The sequence below is a fragment of the Heterocephalus glaber genome, unplaced genomic scaffold, assembly GCF_053883595.1.
Source record: "Heterocephalus glaber isolate CG9 unplaced genomic scaffold, H.glaber_assembly_v1.0 deba00001564, whole genome shotgun sequence".
In the NCBI taxonomy this organism is placed as follows: Eukaryota; Metazoa; Chordata; class Mammalia; order Rodentia; family Bathyergidae; genus Heterocephalus; species Heterocephalus glaber.
In genome coordinates this window covers 3,486,954-3,509,408 of record NW_028258351.1, presented here as the reverse complement: position 1 = coordinate 3,509,408, position 22,455 = coordinate 3,486,954, and the positions used below count along the sequence as shown (strand labels likewise).

At 42.4% G+C, this 22,455-nt stretch overlaps 1 protein-coding gene and 1 long non-coding RNA gene across 2 annotated transcripts; one reads left to right on the top strand and one right to left on the bottom strand.

The window, feature by feature from the left end:
- Positions 1-1,961: 1,961 nt before the first annotated feature.
- On the top strand, positions 1,962-9,354 carry LOC147823786 (protein FAM170A-like). Its single transcript, XM_087191457.1, has 3 exons — positions 1,962-2,307; positions 3,998-4,129; positions 6,866-9,354. The coding sequence occupies exons 1-3, from the start codon at positions 2,238-2,240 to the stop codon at positions 7,519-7,521; spliced, it is 858 nt and encodes a 285-aa protein (XP_087047583.1). The 5' UTR covers positions 1,962-2,237; the 3' UTR covers positions 7,522-9,354.
- On the bottom strand, positions 3,971-21,905 carry LOC147823785 (uncharacterized). Its single transcript, XR_015443153.1, has 3 exons — positions 21,674-21,905; positions 7,146-7,458; positions 3,971-7,018 (listed from the first exon to the last, which is right to left on the bottom strand). It is a non-coding gene; the product is annotated as an uncharacterized LOC147823785 (long non-coding RNA).
- Between the last annotated feature and the right edge of the window lie 550 nt (positions 21,906-22,455).

Genomic DNA, 22,455 nt, shown 5'->3' with positions numbered 1-22,455 from the left:
AGGTCCTGAGCTTGAGCCCCGGTCCAAAAGAGTGAACTTTGAGATGAATCTTAAGGTTTTTCTGGAGTTGACTACATGGGTTTGTCTCCTTTCCTGTCAAATAATAATAAGGGTATTTAAGATTGGATTTTAAGGTCCAGTAGAACCAGAAGTACACAAAGAGCATTAGAGAGATCCACAAATTTTTAGAAATGAGGAAGCAAATAAAAGAGTAATTGTCCAAGCTAACCAAAGTAAGTTAACATCCTAAATTTCAGAGAGAACCACTCAGAAATGGGCCAACTTTACCTGAAGACACCTGAGAAAGTCAGTCTAGGAGGCCCCAGATACATCCTTGCCACTTTTTGTGTGCATGTATGTGTGGTACTAGGGATTGAACCCAGGGCCTTGGTACTGAGCTAAATCTCCAGCCCTTTTTTTTATTGTTTTATTCTGAGACAGGGTCTTGTTATTCTGAGGGCAGAATATCAGATATAGAAAACAGGATTGCATTTAGTGACCAGGAAAAGAAAAATTTCTTAAAAATAGCAAAGGACCATGAAAAATCAATCCAGCAGCTGCTAGGCAATGCAAAGACGAATAACATAAGAGTGACTGGAGTCAATGAAGAAATGGGAGAGAGTGCAAATGACATAAAAAAATTGTTCACAGAAGTAATAGCAGAAAATTTCCCAAGCAGGGGAAAAGATACAGATAAAGTGAGGCATATGGGACTCCAAGAAGCCATAATCAAAAAAAATCTACAGTGATTCCAGCCCTGACAAAGGAGCCAAACATCCTCACTGGGGGAAAGATAGCCTCTTTAATAAATGGTGCTGAGGCTGGGGATTTAGCTCAGTGGTTTCACCGCCTGTGGCACAAGCGCAAGGACCTGAGTTCGATCCCCGGTACCAAAAAAACCCAAAACACACGCACAAAATAAACGGTGCTGAAAAGACCCCTGCCAGCAGACAGGAGGTGACCTGCTCCCAGCACACAAGAGAAGGCTTCAGGGCCACCATACCACCCCTGCAAGCACAGAGGAGGTGAGCCAAGTGGGCGCCAACAGCAACCCCTCCCCCGCCTCAAAAATGAGAAGACACGTAAACAAGTCTCAAAACCAGACTTGCAGATCATCTAGAGCAACCCCAAAGGGAAACGAGATGGAACACCCTGATACTCAACCACCCGGACTCCCTGAACTGGCAACAAAAGAGGATCTGGAAAAAATGAAATCAGAAGGAACTTCTCAGATAACAGCAGAGACTGTGCTCATAGTACAAGGCATGATTAATAAACCTAGAGAGGAGCTCAGGAACATGATGGAATCCCAACATAGGAAACAAATGGAATCCATAAAACAGATGCAAACAGATTTCCAAGAGATTAAAAACTCCATTGATGGGGCCGGGGATTTAACTCAGTGGTTTCACCGCCTGCCTTGCAGACACAAGGACCAGAATTTGATCCGCCGTACCAAAAAAAAAAAAAACCTCCTTTGAAAGTCTACAAAAACCCAGTCTTGTGAAGCTAAGGGTTGTGTCTCTTCCACCCCGTGGGGAAGTAATGAAGAAGAGTGTCAAAGGTGATGGGTGTGCTTGTGCAGGCACATGAGAGATCCAATCATTACTAGAATTGTGTGGATTTATGAGACACTCTCACATCTACACCTATATTATAGTACGCACCTCACACGTGTATCTACCTAATTTAAAGAATACTATTTAGGTATAAATTTACTATTTTCTATGAGACAAGCATAGTGCTAAGCCTAATCCTCTCTGCTACTGCCATATCCTCACCACTGCGGACATTGATTAATGAAATATCCCCAGGCACATAAAAGGATTTCCTTGTTTAATCAATATTGTCTATCTACAGTTTGGATATGAAGGCCAAGATATGGAGATTCAGGTCAATGACATAAATTTCCACTAGATAAAAGGCATCCATCTACATAGGCAAAGGATATTAGCAATCCTGCAGTGCTGCGACTAATTCCTGGGTCCTGGAACTCTAGTGATGTCATCGAGGGGTCACAGAACACTGCCCAGGCCTTAGTGATAACTGATATCACATCAACTGTGGTGCCCAACTGATCACTGCTCCACACAGTGATCTGGTCAACACATAGCTTCCCATGGTATTTTTTGGTTTGGCTATGCAAATTTCATTCTTTATCATCCTTGACTAACACTGTGAGAGATATATCAGAGAGAAATTTACCTGATTTCAGCGATTCTCCAGAGAGTGAAATCATGAAACATAAATGGAAGAGAAAACATCTAGAAAGCAGACTCTCACCTCAACCTCCAAAGATGTCAAGAGGTACATGTTAGTATATTCTCTAAGGAGGGAATGAGGACTTGTCTTTGAAATGAGGGAGAAGAAAGGATTTGTAGTTTGTGGTGTAGGAGTGAAGAAGAGAGAGAGAAGTGGCTGAATGAGGGAAGATTTTTGTCTTTCCAAGGGCTCAGGTAGTCTGAGGGTGAAGAGAAGGTTCGGGTGATCCAGATTTTATTTCTGTGGCAGAAGGGTCAGTCTATTCAGAATCACTCTATTTTACACTGTCACATACACAGTCTAGACAACTTTTTTTCTTTCAAAAATGGATTTTCTGTCATTTGACTTCCTCCTGAGGATACTGGGAGTGTAAATGAAGTCATGATTTCTGAGTACTTTCTTCATTTTGATGAAGAAGAAACTGGTTCACAGAACTGAAAAAAACATTGTAAAAATCATTATTTATTTATTCATTCATTTATTTATTTAAGTAAAAGTAAAAAACTCTCATATTGGAGATATGTCTGTATGACTCCTATGTGAAATGTAAGAAGAATCAGGACACACACAAACACACATGCACACCCACACACCCATACATGAATTAGCTATGAATGGTGAATTAAGGAGATAAGATTGGCTTACAGAAAAATCAGAAATTGAACAGTTGTTGTTGCCTTGGAGGTTAACAAGTAAGGAAAACAAGTAAGGAAACAAGTAAGTCCTATGATGGACAGCTGTTGTTCACTGATGTGAGCAGGAAGACTGGAGCTGACTCCAACATTCAAAGGAATGGCTCATATTCCTAAGAATAGTCTGAACTTTCCAAAAATATTTTGAGCATCTGTATTTTCTAATAATCCTTTGTACAGAGGTAAACTTGTCTTTTTTACCTTCATTAACATTAGCACATAATAAAAATGTTATAAATTGTAAACTATGAAATATGCAAAGCACATACTCACATGTATTCATATACAAACAGACACACAGATAGACAGGCACACACACACACACACACACACAAAGAAGGCAAAAAATAGGCCAAAGAAAGGTAAATACTAACTTCCACCATAACTGTCCACATACTATAGACCAAATGAAATTATATTCCCCTTAAAAACACAATACAACTTGACTTCACTAGATGAGGTCAAGCTACAGTAACTAGTACACACAGAATCTACTTCTTACTTGTGTATGTTCAAGGAAATAGAGCAGTTTTCTTTCCTGAGCTAATTCATAGGGTGAGTCTAAAAATTATTGTCATCCACATATGGCTTTCAAAGAAACTCTGGATTACCAACATCCCAGTCAACTGGAAAGGGCAAGTGCGTGGATAGATGCAGAGGTCCGTATGGCTATAAAAGTGGCACACGACGCTTGTATTCATTTTCCCTTGTAGCGAATGTAATCCCATGAGCAGAGCTAACTACAAGGCAGTTCAGTAAAGTATGTGGTCATAGTCTAAGTGGAAAGGCAGAAGCAAGGAGGCTCTGTACCACCCACAGGTTGGGCAAATGTGATGATTTGCAATGTAGTGACAAGATAAAGATTATTCCACGTTTAAAAATGTTTACTAATAGGAACCATATTATTTATGAAAAAGGATGGAGGCAGTATGTGTTCACCGAAAATGCCGAAGGATAGACTCATATTATTTGCTTAAGAATAAATCAATACACATGAACACCAAACCGGGACCATATCTCTTCATCATGATTTACTTTCACAGGAGAGGTGACTATGCAGGCTGATCTTCAGGGTGAAGATGAGGTACCGGCTCCAACTCAACACTACAAAGTGAGAGATATTTCTTACAGAGCTTCAGAGCACCTCTCCCATGAAGACAAATTTCCTGGTGCAGGTATGGAGGGACTATTGAACAGGGTCAAAAAGTTAGTTAGGCACATCCCAGATTTTACTTGAATGCTTCTGACCATCAGTTGATACAGGCAATTTAGTCAGAAAGAAATAGAAAATAACCAGAAGCGGAAGTAGTCAATACCAAAGGGAAAACACCTAAGAAGCCTGGAGTAAGTCCAGGATCACTGGAGGATGGGTTTCTGCTAAGGAAATGGTGGGACATTGGCCGAGGGGGTACAAAATGATCAGAGACAGAAAAACAGTGTGTTAGCATGATCAGGAACACTATGGTAGATTGGCACGAAGGTGTGAAGACACTAGCCACTTAAAACAACCCCAAGATCATAGGATCCTCAAAATACCTGGGTTTGAGATACATTATAGACATGCCCAATGCAAAAGTACATCACATCCATGCATTTCCATAGGCAGTATTCACACACGGGTCCCTTCCCAGACCCATCTGCGCTGTCTACACTCCTCTCTCCCTTCCTTCTCATCTTCCACAGGCACATGAGTTCTGTATTCTCAGTTTTTGTCCCAACTTTGCAAACAGTAATTGTTACTCTAACTTCTAGGATGATCCCACTCTTGTTTTCTATATTAAACTTTGTATAAATGAAAGTGCAAAATACATACCTTCTCTCTCTGTCCTTTCATGCATTCTTACATCCATGAGCACTGTGCATGTAGCACGATTTCCATTTTTATATTCTCATTATTGCATATATTTTTTTGTTTGAAGAAAAATATATTGACTGATTATACTTTGCCTGGCCACTAGAGTTGCTTTCTATGGAGAAAATAAGGGAATGTTTTCAATATTCTCTTGCCTATATTTTGCTATATTAAGACATTTTTGTTGGGTGAAAATATAAGATTTTTGTATCAACCAATTTGAACTCAGTCCTTCATTTTATTTTCTAAGGCAAACACATAAATACCCACTTAGTCTTTTATACTCTTCTTGGTACCCTCATTTTTTATTTATCCTCCCATAGTTCTGCATTTTCAAAACTCATGATTTCTTTTTCTTATACACCTTGATTTTTGCATACTCATGATCCTTGATTATTTCTTTGGATTTCACATACACTAATGGCTCTAGATTCAAAGAGAATATTTTCACTACTTACATTGTATTTCCAAACAACAGCGAACAATACGCTAGCACTCACACACAAATCCTTAATCAGAGGGGGTTCAGTCAACCCACAGATATGTGTCAAACTAACACAGACACACCCCTGTGTCATTCCCTTTCAAGCAAAATTTATTCCGTACTCAGATTTGTAGCTATCAAATCAGTCACACTGTAAAGCCTAATTTAATTTTAACCAACATGCGATTATCTCATACACACACTGCAGTCAACACACACCATGTCACTGCATGTTGGCATCATACCCATCTAAGACACTAATTGGTCTAATGTGAGATTTCTAATGAGAGATCTTGATACTCTAAACAGTTAAATAAAGGGAGGCGAACTTGGTTCTCAGTGGGAACAGGAACAGTGGCATAATGAGATCATGAATTTTCATTTCTCCAAACAGAACACTTGACCAAATCTTTCATTTGAGGTTGTGACTGTCTAGGAGGTGCAGAGAATAGAGAGGCCGATGCAAAGGGGATCTGACCTTGGACAAGAGGCACAGCTGAGCTGCTGGCAAGACCACGCCTCACTTCACTCTTCCTTCACATACAGGAGGGGGCCTTAGGGCAGAGGACTAAGATTGAGGCCTCTGGGAGGGACGAATAGGAAATAAGCCTCGAAGCATATGACAAAGCTCCTCAGCACACATTTCCCTGAGAACACCCAGGCAACAGTGGCTGGGGCAGTGGACCATGCTGAGATGTGTAGGGGATGGGATCAGCACCTTCCCTTCAGAGCGGGGTAAATTCAACTTCACACACTCACATGTCACATGTGTCACACTTCTTTACACTACATTATGGGCCTATTTCTCTTTCATTTGACCTTTCTCTTTGGCAGATACTCTTCTCTCTCTCTTTCCCCTCCCATTCCCTAGTAGCATCACATGGGTACACCCTTGCACTCTTATTCCTACACACAGTTATTCTCAGATTCACCACTTTACATGTTAATCCCATAAAGAACTTTACTTCTCCTCAAAGGGATAACCTGTTTTAATCCTATATGTTTGATAGACCAAACACTAGAAAACGCATGAGCCCTGCAATATGTATATTTTCTTACCCAAATGTCACTTCTTCTCCCCTGTTATCAACTCTCCTTTGAGCTGCACGGTCGGAGGTCATAAACATTTCCCTCGTCATGGAAGGCTACTGTCACACCATCTAACAACACTCACCACTCATACAGGAATCACATGCCCTGCCACACAACACTGTCCCACATACATATACACACACGCCCAGCACTATCTGCTTTGACCAGTACCAGAAACATTCACCAGATATGACCGGAATATATGTGTGTGTGTGTGTGTGTGTGTGTGTATAATATGTATTGCATGTGTGTATATAATATAGATGTGTACGCATATAATAATATGACATATCTCTGTTTATCTCCAGGCAACACCACAAACTCATGGTTCACATAGCTATACCGAGTACACACCTTGTATAACACATATACCACACACAGAACTCTGAAACATCATAGATACACGCATTCCCATCTCACAGGCCTTCACTCAAGGATGTTCTCAGGGCCATCTCATCCTCTCCTTTTTGAAATTTTTCCTAGAAACCAATAAATTACGTCAAAATATTCTACATGTACCATCCCGCCAGAGGCCTCTGCATCAAGATTTGATGGGGTGTCAGGAGGACTCCTTCGTTTCAAGTTCCCATGGACCTTCCAAGCTCGCCAATAACCACTTGATGACCTCAGGATGTACTGAAAGGGAAAGAGTCATGAACGTGTACTACATGCGTGTCCTAACCAAAAGGGGGGTCGCTATCTTCGAGGATACAAATGGAGAACTGGAGCCTCCCCCGAAAAGGATAAGCACAGCAAAACTTACCTTTCCTGAGGGGATTCCTCCAAGAGTCACCCTCGTAGACGATACAGATACACAGCACCTAACTAACAGCGAGGCTCACTGGGACAGTGAGGTCCAAGAGGGATGGGAAGAGGCTGAGAATGCATCAATGCCTCTGGCTCAGGAGCCAGGGCCCAGCGTCAAAAGACCTCCATGGCTGGAGGGCCTGGAGCGGGGCTTCCGGTGCATGGCCTGCTGCAGGGTCTTCCCCACTCTGGAGAAGCTTACGAAACACGTGGAATGTGGCACTGAGGAGGGCTTTTCTTGCCTTACTTTCCACCTTGCCTTTGCCAGGCTAAGGAAAAAAAAAGAGAAGGAAAGAAAGAGGAACATTAAGAAGAGAGAATGGCAATATTAACACAACATCTGGAGGCTCTAGGGAGAAATTTCTGTGGGTTTGTTACATTTATATTTTTAATTTCTTTGACAATTTTTGTTTTGCTTTTTTTAATACATAGAAATTTTCATTGTCTTGACGGTTAGGAGAAGATACAAATAAGATTAGACTTCAGTACCATAAACCTGTGGGCTTAAATCTCTTCCTTCTATTTTACACCTCTGTTCTGTTTCTGCGTCAGTGGTGTAGTCTTGGGAATGGAGATTATAACAGTTACAAATGATAATATTGATGAGGGTGGATTAGGCAAACATGAGGCCTGACCCTTAAGGTGCTTCTCCATCTGGCAGCCAGAGGGAGCGCAGAGTCACTAACAGCTGTCACACAGAGTACCTCACTCTCAAAGCCCTGGGGATGGCCCTGGGAAATTATTCCCAGCACTTTCTGGCCACCTGTGTGTGTGGCTGCCTGAACGGACTTGCAGCTGCAAGCCTGACACCTGCTTAGTGCTTCCCTGGTACTCTGGTCTGTTGCGGCTAACACTGTGAAGAGGGGTGAAGGACTGGGCTTTCCCAGGGCAAAGACTGAGGAGGGATCAGAGCACATTGATGATATCTATAAATCCTCAAACCTCAACGGCCATGATCTCGTTTGCCACCACATCAGGAGACTTCTGGAGAGCAGGGACAATCCCCATTTTAGCTCCCCCCATTTCCCAGAAAAGTTCAGCGCTGTCAATCAAGCAGCTGCTTCTCCTGAAGTATGGCTACACTGTCACCACAACAGCTGTGGCCATCCTACGTGCCTCAAGACCCCCAAATACCTCTGAGATGTATTTGTCTTGGCCACAGCAGAAGTTGGAGTGAGCTTGTTCGCTCCTGCCTCCATAGGAGCAGCAAGAGACAGAAGGCTCCATCTGTGAGGAAAGGTCCACAGTAGACACTCATATGCTGGTACCTTAATCGTGGACTTGCTACCCTCTAGAATTGTGAGGAATGCTTGTCTGTTGTTGATAAATTACCCAGTACAGAATTTGTTACCTAAGTCCAAATGGACTCACATAGACAGACATTTCCTCCACCAGTTTTGCCCTGATAGCCTCTTTTAACCCTTATGTCTTTAACGCAGTACCATTCCTGGGAGAAGTTTTTGTTCTTCGTTCTCACAGCCTCCTAACTTCCCATTCACTCCTTATATCATAACATATGACCGTTGCCTTGTGTCACACCACATGGCCTTTTCAATCTCCTTGCTTTCATTTTTCTCCTGCTCCCTTCCATTCTGACCTACTATGCTCTGTGTTCTCAATTTCGCAGCTCACTCCTCTTAGCCATTATAGACTGACCCTTTCCACTCATGTAGCTTACCTACCATGTATGATATTCCCCCAGCCCATAACTTCAATCATAAAATATTTCCCAAGGCATAGAACCAGATTTCTACTACATCCTACAAGTATATTACAAGCACCTCAAGATCAACATTTCCAATCCTACGATTGTTACCTTACTTCTGAAACCCACCCTTCCCCTTTGTAGTATGTGTTTGTATAAACTGTACAACTTTACTCGTTTGCTGAAGCTAGACTCTTCAAAGTCAATGTATGTAATATTTATATATTATACATATTCCCATTTTGTCCCTACATTCAGTGGAATCCCTTTCTGCAAGTTTTGAATGTAACAGGTCCTCATCAAATGGCAACTTCAGACGTGCTACTTCTAGCACTCTTTTGGAAATTCGTTGTGTATATCAGTTAAATAAAAAGCATCGTTTTCACACACCTAATATGTGTGCTATCTTCTTTCAACCTTCAATAAAACCCATGGTGCTCTTGATGTGGGTATCAAAATCTTGAGTAGTCCAGAAATATTTCTCTATCAATATAAAGCATAGCATGTACAATACCCATCGTTATTTTGAGTGGGTGACCAAGTATCTGAGAACATCTCTTTAAATATAAACACCTTGGATTGTCTACACTGGTAGCGGGACGGTGTGCAGGTAGGTAGTAAAAATGGTGCTTATCATAGAAGGAGCTGGAAGAAGGGACTGAGCACCTCTAGTGTAGAGCACAGAAGGAGTGGGGCCTGGACATCCTGAAACAGGCCAGGGAACTCAGTCTGTTTTTTCCAACACTGCTTGAGTGCCGAATGTAACGTGGAGGCGTGAGACTCCAGTGCAGACAGAAGCCTGTCCCCAGCTCCCTGGGTATTGTCAAACAATGACTGAACCGTTCTCAGATCACCCAGGGGCAAAGAAATGGCACAGAGAAGGTTCCGGAAAGTTCGACCCATTGTATTGAAGGCTGATTATAATTAACAACATTGTTTCACATATTCAGAAAACTAGAAGAGAAGATTTTGAATGTTCTCCTCAAAATGAAATATGATTATTTGAAATTGTGGATAACCTTAGTGTCTGGAGATCATCAATACACAGTGTATAAACATACCAAAATATCACACTGTATCCCATAAAGGTATACACTTACCTGTCAATAACAAAATATAAAACCTACAACAAACCAAATACTCTGGTGAAACAGCATCAGAACAGGAAAATACAAGTAGTTATTACCACTGCATTTATCACTGAACAAAATTATAGGTCATAAGCAATAAAAACCATAAAAATTATACTGACTGAAATGGAAAAAGCCAGAAATGTGATTTTTTTTGCATATAGCATAATGTATTTTTAAAAACTTCAAAAGCCTAGAGACGGTAAGAGCTAATGAGTTAGGTCACCCAAATGTCTAGTATAAACACAATGTTGAAGGTGATTTTCTGCATTTCCATACACAAAGACATGTTAAAATTTATTTTAAAATTCTAGTGACAAAAATCTGAATGCATATAGAAAGAAATTAAAACTGTGGATATGTCTTTAAAATAGAACAAAACATTATGTCTTGAAAAACATTAGGAATATAGAGCAAAATTTATACCAATAGGAAAATTCCTTGATCAAGATGTGGTCAATTTTTATATATCATTATGTGAATTTTCTTGTAAATCTGTAAGTCAAATTAAAAAATTGTAAGGACGAACAAAGGAACAGAAGAAGCATGACACTTCTTAAAATAGAATTATTTGAATGGTTATGTCTCTTCAGCATCCTTTGAAAATTATGACAAATAATATTTTCCTGAATGGGCAGAGACAATTAACCACTGGAATATTAAAAAGAGACAAGAAATAGAGGGAGGTATTTATTTGAAAATCTGTTATTTTAAGCTGGCCCAACCAAATTTAATGATGAAAAGTATCTGGTTTATAATAAAATTATTTGGAGCCGTATTGAAATGTTATACATGAATACCCAAAAAACAATTCTCATGACTATGTATGTTCCTTATTCAAATACTCTATATTAATCCCCTAGAACATATGACAAAATCATCAGTGTCAGCATTCTTGAAGTAGTGAATTACAGTAAAATAAATGTTCATCAAGAAGACAAAAACAAGATATCTGTACTATGTTCAAACAGCAAACCTATAGAAATTGATTGCCACCAAACCAGCACTGTTCGAAGTACTTAACAGAATACCAGACAGACAACGGGGCCAACGTTACCAAAGAACCCCAAGGAAAGGCTATGCCTAACAACGGAATAAACAAAGGAAAAAGGGAATCAGCACAGAAAAAAAATACAATGACAGGTATCAACACACCATTCAGTAACACTCAATATAAGTGGTCTTAACTCTCCCCCCGAAATACATAGAATGATAGATTAGATCAAAATACACAACTATGTTGCCTCCAGGAGACATTCCTCAGCCACAAAACACCCAAATTGAAAGTTACAGGTTGGAACTCCAGGAAAGCAGAGCCTGAAAACTGGAGGTAGTTATTCTAATTTTTGACAAAGCAGGCTTGAAACCAAAACCAATCACAAGAGACAAAGAAGGTCACTACATACATATTGATAAAGGGAACAATTCACTAGGAAGAGATAACAATTGTAAATACATATGCACCAAATGTCAGTGAACCTATTTCATAAAACAAAACAACCCCACATAAAGGACAGATAGATAGCAACACAATCATAGTGGGGGGGCTTTAATATCCCACTTGCACAATCTGTCAAGTCAACCAGAAAAATTTCAACAACGAAAAAATCACAGCTGAACCATACCTTTAACCAATGGATTTAAAAGATATCTACAGGGAGACCCCAGGTCGCGCGGACGCCAGCAGCCCATCCAGTGCGGAAGCCAGCAGCCCCCGCGCCCCGACGGAGACCCCAGGTCGCGCAGACGCCAGCAGCCTGCCCACCAGGTGAGAAAGCGGTGCCCCGCCGGAGACTGCAGGGCATCTGAATCCGCACAGCAGAGGCGCCAGGGGGAACATAAAGGCCATGGTTACGAGCCCCAGAAGATAGAGCAGAAGTGAACAACAGAGAGGGCCTTTCTGATGCTCCTTCAGGAAAATTGAAGCCCACTGGGAAAGTGAAGAAAATCTCTTCAATGAAAGCACACTGGACCGTCGTGGTTGGTAAGTTGGTGGGATCAGCACCTCCCATAGAAACCCGGATTCGCATGGTGGGAGGGCAGCTGGAACCTGCAGTAAAACCTTGCAGAGTTTCATCCTGCAGGAGGTCAGGAAACTCAACTTAGACCTTGCAGCCAGAAATCAGTCTGAATCTCAGCAGACTACAGCTGGCTTGCTGAGACTAATCGATTTGGACCCACACACTGCTGCCCACATTGCCTACCAGGACAGCAGAGACATATCCTGAGGGAGACCTTTTTGTGTTTGTTTGTTTTCTCATATATATATATACATACACACACACACATACATATATGTATTTTTTTTCCCCTTTCTCTCTCTCTCTTAACTTCTGGCTCTATATTTCTCTCCCTCTTTGTTCCTATTGCTGTCCCATTCTGAATTTTTTTCTCTCTCTGTCCTCTTGACTGTCACTTTTATAGAAAGGTGAATACAATGTCTAGCTTCCCTACTGTTGTCAGTTTGTTCTATCCTTGTCTCTGTTCTTTCCCTCTGTCTCCTCTTGTCTTCAACAGATCCCCACAATTTGCAGGATCTCCCCATGTCCTCTAGCCTCACCTCTAACTTTTCCCTCTCCCTCTATCTCTCTACCCCTCCCTCCCCAACCCCTGCTAAATCCTTATCCTGAGGGATAAATTTGCCATATTGAATGGTTTACTTTACTACAAACATATTTTGGGCTGGCCCTAGATTTTGATCTAGCTCGCATGGTTAAAGGTGACAGATAAACCACCACCACAAATTATCATTTTCTAAGCTGTGTTTGATGCAGATTGCGTCTATTGGGCTAAGGTGTCATGATTGATCTAATCAGTTCTCCTCCCTGGTATACTGAAAATGAGATTGCCTAAGAGTCATTAGAGATTCAAAGCCTAAAAAGTCCAGCTATACCTGGAAGATATCTCTGAGAAGCAAACACTCCGTAGGTAGGGGCTCTAAACACCAGTAACAAAGGTACTCAAAATAAGAAATATTGAAGTATCAGCCCAGGAATTAAAGCAAAAACAGCACCAGCAACAGAATTAAAAATGAGAAGACACCTTGGCAGGACACAAAGAGACTTCCAGCTCACCAAACGCAAATTCTGGGGGGAAATGAGGTGGAAAAATATGACAATCAACAACCTGGATGCCCTGAACTGATAGCACAGGAAGTAACAAAACAGATGGATGAAGCCCTAGAAAAATTCAAAACAGAAATAATTTCCCAGATAACTACAGCTATGGTGAGCAGAGTGAAAGACATGATTAGAGGCTCTAGAACCGAAACTGATTAAAAAAATAGATGAGCTCAGGACCATGCTGGAAGCCCAGCATAAGAAAGAAATGGAAACCATGAAACAGATTCAAACAGATATCCATTGAAAGTATTCACAGCAGATTAAGGGAATGTGAAGATAGAATATCACATATAGAAGACAGAATTGCGGTTAATGACCATGAAAACAGAGATTTCTTCAAAATAGTAAGGGACTATTAGAAATCAATCTAGCACCTGCTAGTTGATGCAAAGAAGAATAACATAAGACTGATACGAGTCCACGACAAAGCAGGAGAAAGGACAAATGACATTAAAAAAACTCTTCACAGAAGTACAAAACTTCCCAGACAGAGGTAAAGAACTGGACATACAGATAAGTGAGGCACATAGAACTCCAACTAACCACGATAAAAAAAAGCTACCCCTAGACATATAATAGTCAAGATCCCAGAAATGCAACAGAAGAACAACATCCTACAAGCAGTTATAGAAAAGAAACAAATCACATACAAAGGAAAGGCCATCAGAATCACAGCAGACTTCTCAACACAAACCCTCAAGTCAAGGAGAGCCTGGAGTGAAGTATTTCAAGTCCTAAAAGAAAATAACTTCCAACCTAGACTGTTGTACCCTGCAAAATTATCTTTCAAAATCAATGGGGAAATTAGATACTTCCACAAGAAAGAAAACTTGAGAAATTAATTTTATTTTATTGGTCATTTTAGGTATACAATATGACACCCATCATTGGAAATTTGCACCTTTACATAATCTCTCTTGGTTATTTTTCCCCCTTCCCCTGCCTTCCCTTCAACCCCTCCATTCCACCCTATTTACAAAGACTTTGTTTCCATTTTTTCCTTTTCTCATGCTAATTCCATGCCCTTCTTTCCTTTCCCCTATCCCTTCCACTTCTGCTTCCCCTTTGCCCCTTTTCTTCCTACTTCACATTATCTATTATACCTTTTAGTCCTTATTTACACTTTCAGTTTCTCACACTACAGAAACTATTCGGTATTTCACATGTGTGTCCTATTTATTTCACCTAAGAGTATCGCCTCAATGTGCATCCATTTAGCTATAAATCTCTCTAATTTCTCATTTTTGATGGCTGAGTAGTACTCCGTTTTATCAAAAAACCCCACATTTTCTTTATCCATTCTCCAGTTGATGGGCAATTGGGGTGCTTCCAAGTTTTAGCTATTACAAATTGTGCTATGAACATGGTTGCACATATATCACTGTGGCATGATTCTTTTAATTCTTTGGGAAAGATACCCAGCAGGGGAATAGCTGGGTCAAATGGGACTTCCAGTCCTAGTTCTTTGAGGTATCTCCATACTGATTTCCACAGTGGTTGCACCAGTCTACACCCCCCACCAGCAGTCAGTAGTGTTTCTCTTTCCTGACAGCCCTGCGAGCATTTGTTAATGGTTGATTTCATGATAGCAGACATTCTTTATGGAGTGAGGTGGAGTCTCAGTATTGTTTTCATTTGGATCTCTCGAATGACCAGTGATGTTGAACAGTTTTTCATATGTTTATTTGCTATTTCTACATCTTTGTCTGAGAAATGTCTGTTCATTTCAGATGCCCATTTTTGGACTGGGTCTTTAAATTTGGGAGGTCTGATTTTTTTAAGTTCTTTATAGATTGTAGATAGTAGACCTTTGTCTGAGGAAAAGCAGGTGAAGATTTTTTCCCACATTGTGGGTTGTCTCTTCACACTGCTGGTGGTTTCTCTTGCTGTGCAGAAGCTCTTTAATAAGAAGAGATCCCACTTGTTGTTTGTGCTAGTTCACCGGCAACTGAGGTTTTGTTCATAAAATCTTTTCCTACACCAATATCTTCAAGAGTTCTACCTAACCTCTGTTCAGCCAGTTCAGCGTTTCTATATTAATATTTAGATCTTTAATCCATTTCGATTTTATTTCGTGCATGGTGAGAGATATAGGTCTAGTTTTAATCTTGGACAAGTTGAAACCCAATTTTTCCAGCACCACTTATTGAAGAGGCTATCTTTCCTCCAGTGAGGGTGCTTGGCTCCTTTATCGAAGCTGAGATGACTGAGTGTGTCTGGAGTTGTTTCTGCATCTTCTCATCTGTTCCATTGGTCCTCAGGTCTGTTTCTTTGCCAGTACCATGCTGCTTTTATCACAGTAGCTTTGTAGTATAGTTTCAAGTTGGGGGCTGTGATACCCCCTGCCATGTCTCTGTTACCTAGAATTGCTTTTGCTATTCTGGGTCTCTTCTTGTTCCAAATGAATTTTTGGATTATTTTCTCCACATCCAAAAAGTATGGTGCTGGGATTTCATTGGGGATTGCACTGAATCTATATAGCAATTTTGGAAGTATAAGCCTTTTCACTATGTTGATCCTTCCTAGCCAGGAGCAGGAAATGTCTTTCCATTTTCTGATATCATCTTCAATCTCTCTTTTCAGAGTGCTATAGTTTTTGTGGGGTTTTTTGGTACCAGGGATCGAACTCAAGTACTTATGCTTGCAAGGCAGGCAGCGGAACTACTGAGCTAAATCCCCGGCCCCAAGAGTGCTATAGTTTTCAGAGAAGAGGTCTTTGATTTCTTTCGTTAGGTTGATTCCTAGGTATTTCAGTTTTTTGGGTGCTATTGTGAAAGGCATTGTTTGCCCTATTTCTGTCTCAGTGAGTCTGTTGTTCGCGTAGAAGGAAGCTATTGATTTTTGGGTGTTGACCTTGTATCCAGCTACTCTACTGAATTTGGTTACTAAGTCTAGAAGACTTCTGGTGGGATTCTTGGGGTCTTCTATGTAGAGTATCATGTCATCTGTAAATAATGACAATTTGACTTCTTCATTTCCTATCTTTATTCCTTTTATTTCTTTCTCTTGTCTAATTACCGTAGCTAATGTTTCCAAAACTACATTGAACAGGAGTGGTGATAGTGGACATCCTTGTCTTGTTCCTGATTTTAGTGTGAAGGATTTCAGTTTTTGACCATTTAGTATGATATTGGCGGTTGGTTTTTTATAGATAGCTTTTATCAGATTGAAATTGAGACTGTCTATTCCATTTTTATAGGGTTTTTATCATAAATGCGAGTTGGATATTGTCAAATGCTTTTTCTGCATCTATTGAGATGATCATATGGTTTTTGTCCTTGGCTCTACTGATATAGTGTATTACATTGATTGATTTGTGTATGTTGAACCATCCCTGCATCCCTGGGATGAATCCCACTTACACCTGAGAAATTTCATGAACACCAAACCAGCACTCCAAACAATTCTAGGGGCCCAGGATTTAGCTTAGTGGTTCTGCTGCCTTTCTCTCAAGCGCAAGGTCCCAAGTTCGATAACCGGTACCAAACAACAACAACAACAACAACAACAAAAAACAAACCCAAACATTTTTAAACAATATCTTAGAAAAACATGATGAGGGTCACAACTCCATGAGACCCAACAGAGGGAAGCCACCAGGCAAGGCAAGAAACTAAAGGGAAATGGGGAAAAATAAAAAATAAAAGAGCCAACAACAGGAAAACATCATGACAAGGATCAGTCAATATTTATCAATTATAGGGGCCAGGGATTTAGCTCAGTGGTTTCGCCGCCTGCTGCGCAAGCACAAGAACCTGAGTTGGATCCCCGGTACCAAAAAAAGAAAAAATTATCAATTATAACCATCAATATTAATGGCCTCAATTCACAAATTAAAAGAAATAGACTGGCAGAATGGATTAAAAAGCAAAATCCAACAACAGGCTGAACAGAAGAAGCACATCTAATTAAAAAAGACATTCATAGACTGAAAATAAAAGGATGGAAAACAGTTCTCCATGTGACAGGAACCCAGAAAAAACCAGGGATAGCAATCTTATTTGCAGACAAAATAGATTTCAAACCAAAACTAATTAAGAGAGACAAAGAAGGTCACTACAGCCTTCTGAAGGGAACAATCCAAGAGGAAGACATGACGATCATAAATATATATGCACCAAATATGAAGGCCCCAACTATACAAAATAAATATTAATGGACATGAAAAACCAAATAACTACTAATACAGTTGTAGTGGGGGACCTCAATACCCTACTATCACAAATAGACAGATCATCTAGACAAAAAATAAACAACGAAATTCTAGATCTGAACCAAGCTTTTGAACAAATGGACTTAATAGATGTCTACAGAGTGTTCCACCCCACAAAATCATAAGACACATTCTTTGTGGCTGTACACGGGTCATTCTCCAAAATAGACCACATGCTAGCTTACAGGCCATGTTTAAGTAAATGCAAAAGAACTGAAGTTTCTCCCTGTATATTATCAGACCATAGTGCAATAAAATTGGAGATCAATAGCATAAGTAACTGCAAAACCCCCACAAACACATGGAAATAGAATAACACTCTCCTGAACAACCAATGGGTCACAGAGGAAATTAAAGAAGAAATTAGACAGTTTCTCCAAGTGAAGGATAATGCCAGTACAACATACAGGAATGTATGGGATACAATGAAAGCAGTTCTACGCGGGAAATTCATAGCACTGAATGTCCCTATTCGGAAAACAGAGAGAGCTCAAATAACCTAATGCTGAACCTCAAGCTCCTAGAAAAAGAAGAGCATAACAAACGCAAAGCTCATACAAGAAATTATAAAGATCATAGCATAAATCAATGCAATGGAGACGAAGAGAATGATACAAAAAAATCAATGAATTGAAGAGTTTGTTTTTCAAAAGAATAAATAAAATCGATAAACCCTTAGCCAGCCTTATCAAAAAAAGCAAAGAAGAGGCTCAAATCCATGCAATTAAGGACGAAACAGGTGCAGTCACAACAGATCCAGCAGAAATCCAGAAGATCATCAATACCTAGTTTGAGAACCTATACTCTTAATAAAATGGAAAACACAGAGGAAATGGACAGATTCCTAGATACATGCAAATTGCCAAAGTTAAATGAAGAAGATATAGAAATTCTAAACACTCCAATTACAATCAGTGAAATTGAAAACGTAATTAAAAATTTACCAACACAGAAAAGCCCAGGACTGGATGGCTTCACTGCTGAATTCTACAAGAGATTTAGAGAAGAACTATCGCCATTACTCTTTAAACTCTTCAATAAAATTGAAAGGAAAGCAATACATCCAGATTCATTCCTGGAAGCAACTCTTACTTTGATTCCAAAACCAGGGAAAGAGCCAACCGAAAAAGAGAACTACAGGCCAACCTCCCTAATGAACACAGATGCAAAAATCCTCAACAAGATACTGGCAAACAGAATACAGAGGGTCATCAAGAACATCATACACCCTGACCAAGTTGGATTTATCCCAGGGATGCAAGGATGGTTCAACATAGGTAAATCAATAAATGTAATACACTACATTAACAGAATCAAGGACAAAAACCGTATGATCATCTCAATTGATGCAGAAAAAGCATTTGACAAAATCCAATACCCATCCATGATAAAAACCCTACAGAAAATTGGAATAGAAGGTCTCAACCTGATTAAGGCTATAGATGAAAAACCAACAGCCAACGTCATACTAAATGGTCAAAAACTGAAAATCTGCATGGTAAAATCAGGAACAATACAAGGATGTCCGCTATCACCACTCCTGTTCAATACACTTCTGGAAACATTAGCCACAGCAATTAGACAAAAGAAAGAAATAAAAGGAGTAAAGATAGGAAAGGAAGAAGTTAAACTGTCATTATTTGCCGATGATGTGATACTCTACATAGAAGACCCAAAAAACTCTGCCAAAAGACTTCTAGACTTAATTGACAGATTCAGTAGAGTAGCTGGATACAAGGTCAACACTCACAAAACAAAAGCCTTCTTGTTCACAAATAACAGACTCACTGAGAAAGAAATTAGGGAAACAATTCCTTTCACAAAAGCATGCAAAAAAAAAAAAAAGAAATATCTTGGAATCGGTCTAACAAAGGACGCAAAAGATCTCTACACTGAAACCTGCAGCACTCTGAAGAAGGAGATCGAAGAGGATAGAAGAAAATGGAAAGACATCCCTTGCTCCTGGGTAGGAAGAACCAATATAGTGAAAATGGCCATCTTCCAAAACTGCTATATAGATTTACTGCAATGCCGATTGAAATTCCAACAATACATTTCACAGAAATAGAGAAAACAATCCAAAAATTCATTTGGAACCAGAAGAGACCTAGAACAGCAAAAACAATTCTAGGCAAGAGACATGATGAGGCGGGTATCACAATCTCCAACTTGAAACTATACTACAAAGCTACTGTGATAAAAACAGGATGGTACTGGAAAAGAAACAGACCTGAGGATCAGTGGAATAGATTAGAAGATCCAGAAACGACTGCAGACATACTCAGCCACCTCATCTTTTTTTTTTTTTTTTTTTTCTTTGGTACCGGGGATCGAACTTGGGTCCTTGCACTTTCAAGGCAAGCAGTGGAACCACTGAGCTAAATCGCCAGCCCAGCCACCTCATCTTTGACAAAGAAGCCAACCATCCTCACTGGAGGAAAGATAGCCTCTTTTTTTTTTTTTAAAGACAAAATCCCATTTATTAAATTGTTTTAACAAACTGAAAAAACCCTTGAAAGATTTGGGGTTACATATTAAAATGAGTCTAACTGGGCCCCCAAAGAGTGAGTCTTCCTTTGCACTAGGTGTTCCAGCCAAAAGGATGCATGCAGGGAGCAGGCCCTGTGGGTTTCAGTCCAGGCCCTCCTGGGTCCTCCTTCGGTTCAGACCTGCACCTTTTGTGAGCTCCACTGTACTATGCAAACCACTCTGTGATCCTCTGGTCTGAACCAAACTTGAGGCCATGGTTATTGTGATACCAACCAGTAAGTTATTAAGGAAATAAGCCTGATATGTTATTCAGAAAGGCTTAGGAGAGTGTGCAATCTAATAAAGGCCTTTAAATCCCTGATACATGTCAGGAAGCTCTAAATGATGCCTCTCCTAACTGGGCAAAGAGGTGTCTCAAAAAGGCCTCCCGGGGATTTAGCTCAGTGGTTCCGCAGCCTGCCTCGCAAGTGCAAGGACCCGAGTTCGATTCCTGGTACAAAAAAAAAAAAAAAAGCAAGAATGGGAAAAAGGCCTCCGTGGAAAACCATCCAAAAGACGATGATTGCAACGGGACTCTCGGTAATCACAAAAGGTTTCTGGATCCCTCTTCCTCCCATGCTGGCAGTTAGAACCGTGGCCAACCTGTGTTATACAAAGTCAGAAAAAAACAGCTTCTGAGCCAAAGTCTTAAGTGAGAAACACAGGAATATCCTTCGTCTTTCTTCAGCGAACTTCCCTTCCACTTAACACTCGAAAAGCATTCCTACAAATCATTTGGGCTCCTTGAGTCTTACTCGTGGGCACATTTTCATTTTCCTCACTTTTAGAAATGTCTGCATTTTCCTCCATTACCACGATCATTTTCCCGGCCTGTTTTTCTCTTTCTTTCGTTCTTTCTTTTTGAAATCAGAACCACTAAGCACCTAGAGACGCCGCGACCAGCAGGCGAGTGGAGTCTTCCTTCTCTCCAACTACGGGTACCTTTCCACTCCACGGACTTCAAGGTTTCACTCGCCACTTCGTTCCTTTCTCCCTCGCTCGGTTGGGGGGGGGGGCGGAGGTTAAGGGTACAAAGAGGCTGAACCCCCCAAACAGAAAAACAGAGGTCTCTTTGGGGTTTGTTATGTGGGAGAAAGGGGGTGATTTTTTTTTTTTCTTCATAGTAAAAATTACTAGAAGCCGTACTTGGTTTTAAGGAAAAGTTGAGTCAACCAGATCGGAACAGGGAAGGAGAACGAGAAAACGAATAAAAGCCTTCGGTGCACCGCGGGGGGACCCGGAGGATCGGCCGGGGCCGCACCCCGCACACACATCCGCAGGGAGAGCGACTTTCGAAGGAGCGAAGGGAAACCTCTTGGAAACTTAAGCGCGAGTTTCTTCACCCACGGCCAACCCGAGGGTGAGCCCGGCGGTCCTTTCGCTTCCCCGGGCTCCGCGTGCAGGCGCGGGCCACGCACTACCTGGCTCGGGAATCCAGGCCCCTAACGGGCAGCGCCGGGGGCGCCGGGCCGGGTCGGGGGAGCCCGGGCTCCTCCCCGAGGGGAGCTCGGCCGCGGCCCCCGGCCCTTCTGGCTCCGCGCCGCCGCTCCTGGCCGAGCCCCGGCGGCAGAGCGAGGAAAGTCCAAAGCGGGCGACGGGGCGGGGCGGGGCGGGGCGGGGGCCGGGAGTGAAGGCGGAGGGGCTCGGGCGCCAGGCCAGGGCTGTCAGTTCGTCAGTCCGCCCGGCCGCCCCAGCCCGCGGGCCTGGCCTCCTCAACAAAAGACCCCGACCAGGCCGCCTCCCTCCGACCGCCAGCGACGAGCCGAGGCCCCCGAGCTGCATTACCTGGTCGCAAAGGGTTCGGCGGTGCTGTCAGCCCCGAGTTCATGGTTTGGGTCCAGGGCTCCCGACGCTTGATCGTCAAGAGACCGGGAGGGAAATCACCAAAAGCTCACGCAGAGAAAACGCCCAACTCTAACCCGGCTCCGTCCGCGCGTCTCTGCCGCTCCCTCGCCAAAGTCTGAAAGCGGAGCCAGCGAACCAGATCCGAACCGGGCAGCAATGTCGGGGCGGCGGAGCCCGCGCGGCACGCCTCCAGCTCCGGTCCCGGTCCTGGTCCCGGCGGGGAGCGCGCTCGCCCGCTGCCTCCCCGGGCTCCTGCGCGCAGGGCAGGGCCGGGCCGGGCCGGGCTTCGGGGGCTGACGAGGGGCGTCCGGGCCGGCGGGCGAGGCGGAGAGCAGCGGCCCGAGCCGCCGCCCCGGCGCGCGGAGCTAAAAGCGAGGGGGCGGCGGCGATGGGACAAAGGAGACCGTGTGCGGAGGGAGGAGGCGGAGGAGGGCGCGAGGCGGCGGCGGCGGCAGTGGCTTCTCCCTGGCGGCCGCCGCGGGCTCCCCGACAGCGGGTCAGGCCTCTCCAGCAGCGCCGCGGGCCCCCTGGTCCCGGGCCCGCCGCCGTCACCGTCGCCGCGTCGGGAGCCGCTCAGAGTCTTCTGCGCCGATCCCGCCGGCGCGCGGCGCGGGCACCTCCTGGCCAGAGCTCGCGGGCGGGCGCCCAGGCTGGCTGGGCTCCGGCCCGCGCTCCGCTCGCGGCCGCCTGCCTTTGCCCCCGTGCGCGGCTCAAGTGAACTC